Source organism: Pristiophorus japonicus, chromosome 18, assembly GCF_044704955.1.
Source record: "Pristiophorus japonicus isolate sPriJap1 chromosome 18, sPriJap1.hap1, whole genome shotgun sequence".
Taxonomy (NCBI): domain Eukaryota; kingdom Metazoa; phylum Chordata; class Chondrichthyes; family Pristiophoridae; genus Pristiophorus; species Pristiophorus japonicus.
This window is the reverse complement of record NC_091994.1, coordinates 54,164,906-54,178,523: the sequence shown is the minus strand read 5'-3', so window position 1 is coordinate 54,178,523 and position 13,618 is coordinate 54,164,906. Positions and strand designations below refer to the sequence as shown.

At 43.9% G+C, this 13,618-nt stretch overlaps 1 protein-coding gene across 7 annotated transcripts in view; it reads left to right on the top strand.

The window, feature by feature from the left end:
• Positions 1–13,618, top strand: part of LOC139228737 (zinc finger protein 462-like) — a 100,491-nt gene that overhangs the window by 57,729 nt on the left and 29,144 nt on the right. For all 7 annotated transcript variants that reach the window (XM_070860051.1, XM_070860052.1, XM_070860053.1 and 4 more), the window contains one exon: positions 272–509. In XM_070860051.1, coding sequence (XP_070716152.1) covers positions 272–509 — 238 coding nt within the window. The remainder of the gene's footprint in view (positions 1–271; positions 510–13,618) is intronic.

The window sequence follows — 13,618 nt, the reverse complement described above, 5'->3', positions numbered from 1 at the left end:
CTGTCCAACAGTGTAGCTACTGTTAGGGGGCCTATAGTCTATGCCCTCATTTGGCACGTTTGCTTACACAGCAGTGACTACACTTCAAAGGTACTTCTTTGGCCATGAAGAGCCTTGGGATCTTCAGCGGATGTGAAAGGTGCAATATAAATGCAAGTTTGCGTTCCATCCTTCTCTTCCCGCTCGATCCAACATTTAATCAGAATGCCATATTTCTGTTCCTATAGATTTAGGCTGATAAGTGGATTTATATGAGTTTTTGTCATTTCAGAAAATGTCTTTCTGGAGTTTCCACACAGTGATTGCCAGGAGTGTGTCGTTCAGTCTTCTGGCTCTGGAATAGAAGCATTGAAATCCTTGCCAAAGCCTGCTAAAGTGAAGAACTACGCATGTGAATTTTGCAAGTTTACCACTTGCCAGTTCCAGAATGTGAAGAGTCATTATCGTAAAGTACACCGTGAGAATCTGTATTTTGAATGCAGAAAGTGTTGCTTCTTTAGTGGGAAGAAGTAAGTTTCCTTGAGAGTTTCAGTAGTCTGTTACCAGAACAGTTACTGAGATGATGGATTTTTAGGTATTCAGTTGTCCCCATAGTGGTGCATTCTGAAAAAAGTGTATCTGCATGAATTTTTAAAAATTATAAACTATTTATAGATTATTGTTCGAAATTAGTGTTGTTGGGTGAAGAAAGATGGTAGAAAAAGGACTAGTAAAATGGTAAAAGTTATTCAAATTTTCTAAATGTGGCTAAGAGATGTATTTCTAGCCAGCAAAATCACTGCAGGTAATGTAATTGGCATTCACATATTAAACAAAAATTATATATATTTTTAAAAAATTTTTTCAAAAGGAGCCCGAGACTGGAACTTCGGGCTAGACTTTCCACTTCACATCGCCCACCTATCTCCCAAAACGGACCTCTATCGCCCATTTTGAGCAAAAAGTGGAAACTAGGCCCAAAACATCGGCGGAAAAACAGGTGCTAAGTTTCCACTTTGATCGCTGAGATGATCGCCCACACAAGGCCCATCCCAAGTTTCGGCACCTAGCATGCACTTTTCTGGGCCGATGCAAGGCCCAAAAGAGTGCTGAAAAATAGTTGCTTTTTCAGGGCTTAAGGGAAGGAAATGGGCACTACGGACACCGTTTTGAACTTTGAAGGAAGGGTGGAGAATTATTTGAGTCATTTAGAGAGTAAAATTGAAGAAAATTGTACTCAGAAATTTGGGACAATATAAATAGGTATTATCAACTTATTTATGCTAAATAGATCTCATATATTGGAATTATTTTGTAAATAGCTTTTACATAGTGAAGTTATGTAACGATATTGTTGGGGCCTATCAAACTGACTGGTATACAGCTTAGAGAGGGCAGACTACAGTGATTAGAGAGTATAGAGTAGAGAGATTATTAAAATTAGTGAAAGTAATTATCGATAGTGATGGGGCCCATGCTTTCCCTGCCTTTAATTGCAACTGCTCACACACTGGTTACTGAAAGGATCAATCGAAGAGGTGGCACAGTCATGCGTAGATGGCGATGAAGACAGAGGAGGAGACCGTATAGCCAACGAAGGTACTTGGAAAAGCAATCCTACCTGAACTTGTCTGACAATGCTTGTTTTAGGAGGCTGTGATTCCGGAAGGAGGTCATCGATGAGATATGTCAACTCGTCAAGGATGATCTGCAACCTTCCAGCACCATCAGAACCGCACTGTCCATTGAGGTGAAGCTTACTGCTGCCCTAGCCTTTTACGCATCGGGATCTTTTCAGGCTTCAGCTGGCGACATCTGCCATATCTCTCAGCACGCTACATACGGCTACATTCGACAGGTGACTGAAGCCCTTTTCACTTGCAGGATTGACTTCATAAGCTTCCCAATGACCAGGGAGGCACAGACCGAGAGGGATTTGGGTTTCTCGAGAATAGCAGACTTCCCCAAGGTGCAGGGAGCAATAGACTGCACGCACATTGCCCTGAAAGCACCCTTAAAGAACGCAAAGGTGTTTCGTAACAGAAAGGGATTCCACTCACCTAATTGTCGACCACAATCAAACAATTATGACAGTAAATGCTACATTTCCTGGCAGCATCCATGATGCGCACATCTTACGTGAAAGTGCTATCCCTGACCTGTTTGTCAATCAGCCAGAACGTCAAGGTTGGATGCTGGGGGGGATAAAGGATATGGCCTTGCAAGTTGGCTCATGATCCCTCTGCGTAATCCTGTCACTGAAGCACAGAGACGGTATAATGAAAGTCACATAGCGACTCGCAACATCGTTGAAAAGACAATTGGAGTCCTAAAGCAGCGCTTCAGATGCCCGGATCATTCCGGAGGCAGCCTCCAGTACCACCCTGATCAGGTAGCAGAGTTTATTGTGTTGTGTGCTGCATAACCTAGCTATAAAGAGAGGACAAATAATGCCAGATCATGCTGCAGGTCCACCTCCAGAAGGAGATGAGACCGAAGAGGCAGCCGGCGAGGATGAAGAGGAGGAACAAGCGGGAGAGGACGTGGGCAAGGACATAGGGGAACTTGAATCAGCATGGCGATCTGGCACCGGTACCACCACACCTTTCCCGAAGACCAGTGGCAGTTACACGGCCGCTAAGCTTTTGCGTCAGCAGCTCATTAATGAAGGCTTCGCATGAACTACTATTGTTGATATTCAAACGTTCAATTACAGCTACGGTTAATCAAAAGTTTCATTTCCGTGGAGCAACAGAATAAACAAACAAATATGCATGAAAAACTGTATGTTGTAAGTAACAGAGAAGGTACAAAAGTTGTAGAAATGTTTTTATTTTATTAAGAAACACAATTTTTTAAAGAACTAATGAACAACACCCTCCCTCCAACCCCCCATCCCCCGCACCAACCAACCCTTCCCTGAAAATCCCCAAAACATTAGAAGAAATTAAACATTTAAGTATTAATAACAAGTCATCATTTAAGTGTTGATGACAAGTGACCATTTAAGTAATAATACCAAGTGAACTTTTAAGTAATGATAACAAGTGACCATTTCAGTCATGATAACAAGTGACCATTTCAGTAAGAATGGAAAGTGAACAGTTAAGTAATAAATGAACATTTAAGTATTGAATACAAGTGCCCAATTTAGTAACAATAACAAGAGAATAATAGTGATAATAACAAGTGAACATTTTTGAAACAAGTGAACTATTGAAAAGCATTCCACCCTCCCTACCTGCGGCCACGTTATCCTCCAGATCCTGTCCCACTCAGTATTCAAACCCCACCCGCCCGTTTGGTCTACGCAGACCGACACCAAGACGTTGTGCAGAGTGGGACGGCAAGACTTCCTGCCATGATGGAGGTAACGGAGCGGAAGCAGAAGCCTCGGGCTCTACTTCCGAGTCAGGAGGAACTGTGTCCTCCGTACTCGCTTGTGTGCTTGGGATCTCGCTGTGAGTAGACACGACACCTTGGGTTGTGCAGCACCGTGTCCAGTCAGCAATGCATGCCGTAGGGCATTTGTTGCGGCTGCCTGCTTCCTGATCGCCTCCAACGTCTCCCGAGCAGTCTGTGACTGCTCAGAAGACCAGCTGGAAAAGCACGAGCAGAACTAGCTCCAGGTTGTGAAGAACTGGCTCCAATTAGCTGAAAAACCCGCGAACCCCTGGATACGGTCGCGACCGTCTCCCTGCACAGAGAAAGTAAGCTCTCTGTCTGGTCCTCCGTGGCAGGCGAGTGCATATCACGCTGACCGGACCGCCGTGGGATTGGCGTCTGCAATGTCAGGCTCCTTAGCGTCACCACCTGCACACGGCTTGATCCCAGTTCCTCATCTATCTCAAAAGAGATGGCCGCAGGTTGTTTTCCCCCCCCCATCCCACACAAGAAAAATCTCAATCTCATCCTCATCCTCCCCGCCCACCACCACCACGCACAGAAGTCTGCACTGGCTCCTCCTCTGGCTCTTCCTCCTGGGAGTTTCCTGATTGTTCAGTGGACGTGTCTGTTGACTCCAGTAATATTTGTTGACCTTTAAAAGACAAATGGAAGTTATAAACAACGTTTAACAATGCAAATCAATTCATCTCAATTTTTCAAGAACTCAAAACATTACCATTAACCCATATGCACAAGCGCTCACCGGCCTAACATGACTTCATTTGAAGATCAATAGTACATCTCAATTGTATAACTCAATTATATATCAAATTAAAGTATCATTGCACAGGATTACCCGCGTAACAAATATTTACTATTGATTCACACATTACACAATGCACAGTTCTCATTACTCACGTAACTCTAGGGTGGGTTCAGCCACACCATGGGTTGTGACCGAACGGCTTTTTGGCCCCACGAAGGCCACTGCAAGCTCTTCATAGGCGGTGAGCGACTGCAGTATGGCACAGCCCCCGCCCGTCCTGCGTTGCTCTCGCTGGTTGATGGATATCTTCTTCTGTAATAGATAAGGTAACATTGCACGGCATAAGCAGATGGATTTGGCAATAAACATTTAGAACTGACAGATTTATAAGGTCAATTACAAGTTTGCACTACATTGCATAGGAATAAGATATTTTATACTGTAACATTCAACTTTATAAATGGAATCATTTAATCCTAATTTAGTTATTTAGTCATGCTTAAAGATTACGAGATAACATTGCAGATTCTAATTAGAATTTCCATTCATCATTAAATAATAAATATGGATGATTTCAAATTTAAATTTCGACTTACTCTTGCAGCCGCCAGTAGACTGTTCCATCTTTTGCTGCACTGGTCCGGTGTCCGGGCTTCATTAGATGCTGACGTGACCACGTCGGCAATCTCTGTCCAAATCCTCCGATATGTACGGAGGTTTCCCATGCCCATCCCGTGTCAGATCCTCCCACCTCGCTCTAACACTGTTCACTAGGGCCTCATTGGCCACCTCGCTGAAGGGCTTGGCCCTTTGCCTTTCTGCAGATCCCTCCATTCTTTAAATTTATATGATTTAAAGCTTTGTCAAAATACCTGCTTCCTTTCTCCTCTTCCTCTCTCCCCTCTCTCCTCCCCTCTCTCCTCCCTCTCTCCTCCCTCTCTCTCCTCCCTCTCTCTCTCTCTCTCTCTCTCTCTCTCTCTCTCTCTCACCCACACACAGCTTCTGAGTATGTGTGAAGACCCTTGACCTCTCAAAATGCAGGAAGGAGCATCAACCTGCACATGCGCAGTAATGCGTTGCTAGGGAAGCTTTTTTTTCATTTACTTCCGTTTGCTTTGGGCAATCGTGAGATCGCCGAGAAATTACATTGCCCATTTGACATCGCTGGGCTAAGGCCGAGTGGAAAATCTCAAAGAAAAAAAATGGGCCTTGAGCCGGCGATCAGCACGGGCGATAAGCCCCGCATCGCTGGAACAAGGCCCATTTTTTTCGGCCTTAGCCACCAAGTGGAAAGTCTAGCCCATTCATCTTTAGCCTCATACTGGAGTAAAAAGTTGTGACTCAAACCAAGATGTTTTGCTCAAATATTTATGCAAGACCTTGTTCCTGCCGAATTGTTTTTGAAGTTGCCCTATCATTCGTGGATGAAAACTATGATTATGTGGGCTTTGTACAAAGCGCTTGATATATTTCCCAAGTGGCTTGTGAACAAGATGATGTGACATTGAATTTGAAGGAAATTGCAAACAAGTTTTTTCCCCCCCCAAAAAATTGGTTACAGAATAGAAAATGGAATTGGGGAAATAACTGCAGATGGATGTTCTTCTTCCTTCATTGAGCTGCCACATACAGATAGATAGTAATTGTTTTTATCCTACAAGGGAAAATTATCTGGGATACTTTTTCTTTAAGAAATTCATGCTCTGAGTGGCCAGGTGATGTTCTCACTCTCCTGTTGTAGCATGCACCCGTAGTTCTTTGTATTTGATGCTATTGTTGGCAGCAGATCTCACTGCTTCCCACATCACAAAAGGTTTAAATCGTAATTTACTGTTTTTTTTGTTGGGGTAAGTTCATTTGAATTTTATCGAGTCAGTACCAATTCTGGGTATGGTAGTGTTATGGTTCTGGTTAGCAACCTTGAGTTTGTATGTTCAAATCTCGCCATGGCAATTTATGAAATTGAAGTGATTAAATCTGGTAATTTGTGGGTTGACAACCAGGAGGAACAAGAATTTCATTACGGAACTGGAGGATATATCGACCAGTAAGGTTCAGTTTGTTGCTTTTCCCTTTCTTTCTGAAGTCCTGGACCACATTGTTGCCTCAAAATGATTATCCTAGCACTCACTATTTAAAGCCATCCAGGTTACTGCCCCTTCAAAACTGGCATGTTACTGTGAATACAGCTCACTATACTATCTTGATCTTTGCTGCCTTTAACACTGTTAGTGCTTCACCTTCCTTGAATACCTCTCCTCCAGTTCTCCTCCATGGCAAGGCTCTTCCCTGGTTTTACTCTGAGCTGGTGCTCCATAAAAATTGCAACGTCTCAAATAATTTCTCTTACTGTGCTGTATTGTAACCTCTGTTGTACCCCCACAATCTATCTTTAGCCCTCTCCTCTTTGTTTACATGTTGCCTCTAGGTAATGTTACCAGAAAACATGGTCAATTTTCACCTATATGTTGATGACATCCAGCTCTGTTGCACCTTACTCCAGTGACCATGGTTAAGACTGGATGAGCCAAAGCTTTCTCTAGCTTTAATGTCAGCAAATTTTAGCTAAATGTCAGCCATCTTCTTCAGCACTCGCAAATACTTGCGCACGTCCTAGCCTTAGTTCCATTTCTCTCCCGGTTGCCACCGCGACTAAACAGTGATGCAAAGCCTTGGCTTGCTGCTACCCCTCAACTCTGCTTCTACCCTTGCATTAGTTCCATCACCAAAATCATTTTCTTTCACCTCTGCAGCACCAGCCTCCGACTCTACCTTCTCCACTGAGATGCTATGTCAAAAAGAAAGCTTTTATTTGATGCATCTCATTATTTTTCTTTATCACAGTATATTTAGGGTTTTAAAAAAAACAGGGAATAGAATTTTCTCTTTAGCAGAATTGTGAAGCTGCTTCAGTGTGGTAGAGCACTCTGCCACCCAGAGGTGCAGTTCTGATTCAGGCTGATTTTTAATGCCCTTGGGGTTATTGTATAATTTTAACAGGTTCCCCCAGACTTGAAGTGTGTGCCTGAAACTGGGCAGGAGAGTTGCTGCAACAAGTCCCTGACCTGTGCAGCAGTGCCGACATCTACGGTGCTGCCAGTATAAAGTTGAAAATAACTTTTTTAATAGTTTTAAATTTGTTATCAAAGCCTTGCAATCTTTCAGCGATTTTGGCTATTTAAGTAGCCCTAACACCACTCATAGCAACACTGCCAGGGAAAAACAGATACATTCAGCACTGATCGCTATGCTAAATGACAGGAAATACATGGATTACTGCTTTCCCTTATTTGCATATTACATTTTGCATGTCCAGACATGAGTGGTGTATGTCTCTGGTAACTTCTGGTGAGAAACACTAGACGATCGATCCAGCTGAGTTACATCAAGGAGTCAGCGCAACTCGAGCAGAAAATCTGAGTCTAGATTCACTCTCAAAATGGTCCAGCTAGTTTTGATACAAACCCAGAACATAGACATCAGCCTAGGTTTTCTGAGCCCCCACCAGTTGTGACACATTTCTGGTGTGGCAAGTCCATCTGGCCATATTTCTAGCTGTAGCTCATCTACATGCAGGATGTGGGCTCTCCAGACTTTTGGCATGGAGACTTGCTGCAGAAGGAGGAAGTGGTCACTAACCTGCCTTTTAAAATAATTTATTGATTTATTTTTCAAAAATGTTCTTTCTCTGGATAATGGGACCTGTGCACTCTTAAGAGCAATTGCACAGGGCTCTCTTCGGTTTTTGCTCCTGGCCACCCTCCCCCAGTCTCTGAATGCTGGGTGTGGGGTCTTCCAAGAAAGTAATTGGCAGAAAACATGCTGGAGGCTGTTTTACATTTGCATGTATTTATCATGCTCTCACCCATTTGGGGTGGTTATGACTTGCCCCTGTGGACCTGCCTCTACATGCCCCAGATCCACCAAAAAGATATGTGCGAGGTGGTTAGCCCCAGGCATTGTGTCTGGGTAAGTGTACAAGGGAGGGAGGAGCAAAGCATTTTAAGTAAATGCAAGCAGCTTGCGAGTTTTATTATTTATCTGTATGTTTAGCAGGTTTTTTTTTTCAGTTTAAGAGACCGTATTTAAATTTAATTTGTGCTGGTCACTTTTTTTTAAAGTATTTTTCAGCCTGTTCACTTTAAGTGATCAGCAATAGATAGGCCTGAGAGTGACTCTGTGATTGCAGCAAACTTATAAAAGAAGGGAGAGAGAAAACAGGGAATTATAGACCGGTTAGCCGGACATCGGTGGTGGGGAAAATGCTGGAATCAATTATTAAAGATGTAATAGCAGTACATTTAGAAAGCAGTAACCGGATTGGTCCAAATCAGCATGGATTTATGAAAGGGAAACCATGCTTGACAAATCTTCTGGAGTTTTTTGCGGATGTAACTAGTAGAGTGGATAAAGGGAGAACCAGTGGATGAGGTGTATTTGGACTTTTTTGAGTAACAGTCTGGAAAACTTCTGCATTGGTAATAGGCTTTCAAAGGCACAAAAATGCCTGTGGGCTGTCTGTGAATGTCCTTACATGGACAGATCAGGCTTTCTTCTGCCAAGAAACAATTTTCTTTCTCAGAATAGGGGTGAATTCACCATGGACAAACTGCATCCTGGTAAAATGGTCAGCAAAACCCAGAAAATGAAAAATTCTGCTGCCCCTCATGACCCCTTCCTCAACATCTTCAACTACAACAGCGGGCTCCAGAGGTAGAGGGAGGCATATCTGACTTTCACACCATGTGACTGAGGTTTCTACTAGATGCATGTGTTATAGATATCGTGGAAGAATGTGCCCCCCCATATAATGGACAATCCTCAGATCTTCCCAGGACAGTTTCAGGATGAGTGACAAAAGTGCTTACAGACAATTAAGAAGATTTTACCAAGGAAACATTCAGGGAAGGGGAGGCTTCTCTAGTTCCAGAAATATGGTATGATTTCATCTGATTCTGTACCTTCTGTGTGCCTTTGTCTTGAAGCAATAATCCAAAATGGTGGTCTGTGGCTCATAAAAGCAATATGATCAACAGATTAGCTATATCTATAGGCTATAATCAGAGTGGTCCTACACGGAGTGTTTCTAGACTGAGTGCTAAATTGGTGGTGTGGAAATGGAATGGAGAGGCTCGGATGGGGTATCAAACCATGGTGAAGAGGCGAGATGAACCGGGTAAAGAATTAGAGGCCAGAAATATAGTAGCTGAATAAGCAGTTGCCATTGGTAGAGCAGAGGAAGTGATGACATCCTGTGTTACTACTACAACAAGAACAAATGTGCACTTGTATAGCTTCTTTAATGTAAAATCTTCCAAGATGCTTAATACAATAAGTAACAACAAAACTAGACATTGAGCCAGGAAGTGAATGATTAAGGCGCGCAACTGAAAGCTTGGCAGAATAAATTTGTTTTAAGGAGATTTTAAAGGTGTAGAAAGAGTTGGGGAAAACAGATCTGTTTAGGCAAGGAGTTCCAGAAAGTAAGACCAAGCCCTGCCATCAGTGGGGGGGGGTGGATGAACAGAAGGCTGGAGCCAGGAACTGAGCGTTCAGGAGAAAATTAGGGTTGGGGAGATTGAAGATATTTTAAGGTTGAGGAAAAGGCATGAAATGGATGGAGAAGGATTTTGAATTTAATAAGCTGAGGAACAGGGAGCCAGTGTAGGTCAGCAAAGACATCGGTGAGTGGGGCAGAGTTTGGACAAATTAGTGTTTATGCAAGGTGGGTGATGGTAGGCCAGCAAGGATATTGTTGGGTAATAGAGTTTGAAGGTGATAAAAGCATCTGTAATGATTTCAGTGATGTAGGGGTGAAAGTGGACAATGTTGCCGAGGTGGATGTCAGCTGTTTTGTAAGATGTAGACACCTCAAATCACTGGAAAAATACCACCAACGATGTCTCCAAGATCCTGCAAATCCCCTGGGAGGACAGACGCACAGTCAGTGTTCCCGATCAGGCCAACATTCCCAGCATCGAAGCACTGACCGCACTTGATCAACTCCGTTGGCATTGTGCGCATGCCTGACACAAGACCCCAAAGCAATCGCTCTACTCGGGACTTCCGACACGGCAAGTGAGCCCCAGGTGGGCAAAGGAAACGTTTCACCCTCAAAACCTCCTTGATAAAATGCAACATCTCCACTGACACCTGGGAGTCCCTGGCCAAAGACCGGCTTAAGTGGAAGAAGAGCATCCAGGAGGTCATGAAGTACCTCGAGTTTCGTCGTTGAGAGCATGCAGAAATCAAGCGCAGGCAGAGGAAGGAGCGTGCGGCAAACCAGTCCCACCCTCCCTTTCCATCAATGACTGTCTGTCCCACCTGTGACCGGGACTGTAATTCCCATATTGGACTGTTCAGTCACCTGACAACTCACTTTTAGAGTGGAAGCAAGTCTTCCTCAACTTCGAGGGACTGCATATGATGATGAAGCTGTTTTGATGTTGAATGGGAAATGAGGGTTACAACTTGGCTCAACATTGAACAAGATGCCAAGATTGGAAATAGTCAACATGAGAGTGGTCAAAGAGGGGCATGGAGTATTCAACGGAACACAGTTTATACAAGGGGTCTTGTTGTCATGGCTTATCTCTTCCTGAGCTAGAGAAAGTTGTTTGGCAACACGGATGTAGTTGAGAACTCAGTGCTGAAGAGGGAGAGCTGGAGTTCTCAGCGTAAAAGGTGAAAGTTGTTTCTTTGCCTGCGGATGATGTCGCTGAGGGACTGCATGTAGATGGGACTAGTAATCCAGACGCCTGAACTAATAATCCAGTGAACGCAAGTTCAAATTCCATCATGGCAGTTTGAGAATTGAATTAAGTTTTTTTTTAAACTGATATCCGTAGATGTCACTATAAAGCTGTTGAATTCATAGAATCATTGAAATTTACAGCATGGAAGGAGGCGATTTCGACCCATCGTGTCCGTGCCGGCTGACCAAGAGTTATCCAGCCTAATCCCACTTTCCAGCTCTTGGTCTGTAGCCCTGCAGATTACGGCAATTTAAGTGCAAATCCAAGTATTTTTTAAATGTGGTGAGGGTTTCGGCCTCTCCCACCCTTTCAGGCAGTGAGTTCCAGACCCCCACCACTCTGGGTGAAGAAATTTCCCCTCAGATCTCCTCTAAACCTTCCCCCCAATTACTTTAAATCTAGGTGGGAAAGCACGTGCCTGGTTCCATTCTTAGCTATCTAATCGTAGCCAGAAAATCTCCTGCAATGGCTTCTCTTCCCACTCTCACATCGTTACCTCTGGTGTCCCCCAAGGATCTGTCCATGGCCCCCTCTTATTTCTCATCTATATGCTGCCCCTTGGCGATATCCGAAAACATGGAGTCAGTTTCCACATGTACGCTGATGACACCCAGCTTAACCTCTCCACCACTTCTATCGACCCCTGCTTGGTATCTAAATTGTCAGATTGCTTGTCCGACATCCTGTACTGGATGAGCAGAAATTTTCTCCAATTAAATATTGGGAATACCGAAGCCATTATCTTTGGTCCCCGCCACAAACTGCTTCCCTAACCACTGACTCCATCCTTCTCCCTAGCATCAATCTGAGAGTGAACAAGACTAATTGCAACCTAGGTATCACATTTAACCATGAAATGAGTTTCCATATCTGCGGCATAACTAAAACCGCCTTTTTCCATCTCCGTAACATTGCCCGCTTCCATCCCTGCCTCAGCTCATCTGCTGCTGAAACCCTCATTCATACCTTTATTACCTCTAGACCTGACTACTCCAACTCATTCCTGGTTAGCCTACCACATTCTATTGATGGGATTGAAGGCCAATAAACCCCAGGGCTTGATAGTCTGCATCCCAGAGTACTTAAGGAAGTGGCCCTAGAAATAGTTGATGCATTGGTGATTATTTTCCAACAATCTATCAACTCTGGATCAGTTCCTATGGACTGGAGGGTAGCTAATGTAACACCACTTTTTAAAAAAGGAGGGAGAGAGAAAACGGGGAATTAGCCTGACAACAGTGGTGGGGAAAATGTTGGAATCAATTATTAAAGATGAAATAGCAGCGCATTTGGAAAGCAGAGACAGGATCGGTCCAAGTCAGTATGGATTTATGAAAGGGAAATCATGCTTGACGACAAATCTAGAGATTTTTGAGGATGTAATTAGTAGAGTGGACAAGGGAGAACCAATGGATGTGGTGTATTTGGACTTTCAAAAAGCTTTTGACAAGGTCTCACACAAGAGATTGTTGTGCAAAATTAAAGCACACGATATTGGGGGTAATGTATTGACGTGGATAGAGAACTGGTTGGCAGACAGGAAGAAGAGTGTCGGGATAAACGGGTCCTTTTCAGAATGACGGGCAGTGACTAGTGGGGTGCCACAGGGCTCAGTGATACATCAATGATTTAGATGAAGGAATTGAGTGTAATATCTCCAAGTTTGCAGATGACACTAAGCTGGGTGGCGGTGTGAGCTGTGAGGAGGATACTAAGAGGCTGCAGGGTGACTTGGACAGGTTAGGTGAATGGGCAAATGCATGGCAGATGCAGTATAATGTGGATAACTGAGGTTATCCACTTTGGTGGCAAAACATGAAGGCAGATTATTATCTGAATGGCGGCAGATTAGGAAAAGGGGAGGTGCAACGAGACCTGGGTGCCATGGTACATCAGTTATTGAAAGTTGGCATGCAGGTTCAGCAGGCGGTGAAGAAGACAAATGGTATGTTGGCCTTCATAGCTAGGGGATTTCAGTATAGGAGCAGGGGGGTCTTACTGCAGTTGTACAGGGCCTTGGTGAGGCCTCACCTGGAATATTGTGTTTAGTTTTGGTTGTCTAATCTGAGGAAGGACGTTCTTGCTATTGAGGAAGTGCAGCGAAAGTTCACCAGACTGATTCCCGGGATGGCAGGACTAACATATGAGGAGAGACTGGATCGACTGGGCCTGTATTGACTGGAGTTTAGAAGAATGAGAAGGAATCTCATAGAAACACACACAATTCTGACTGGACTGGACAGGTTAGATGCAAGAAGAATGTTCCCGATGTTGGGGAAGTCCAGAACCAGGGGTCACAGTCTAAGGATAAGATGTAAACCATTTAGGACCGAGATGAGGAGAAACCTCTTCACTCAGAATTGTGAACCTGTGGAATTGTCTACCGCAGAGTTGTTGATGCCAGTTCATTAGATATATTCAAAAGGGAGTTAGATATAGCCTTATGGCTAAATGGATCAAGGGGTATGGAGAGAAAGCAGGAAAGGGGTACTGAGGTGAATGATCAGCCATGATCTTATTGAATGGTGGTGCAGGCTCGAAGGGCTGAATGGCCTACTCCTGCACCTATTTTCTATGTTTCTATGTTACACTTGAGGTTATCCAAAGCTCAGCAGTCTGTGTCCTGACTCGCACCAAGTCACGATCACCCATCACCCCTGTGCTTTCTGATCTACATTGGCTCCCAATTAAACGATGCCTCGATTTCCAAATTCTCATCCTTGTTTACAAA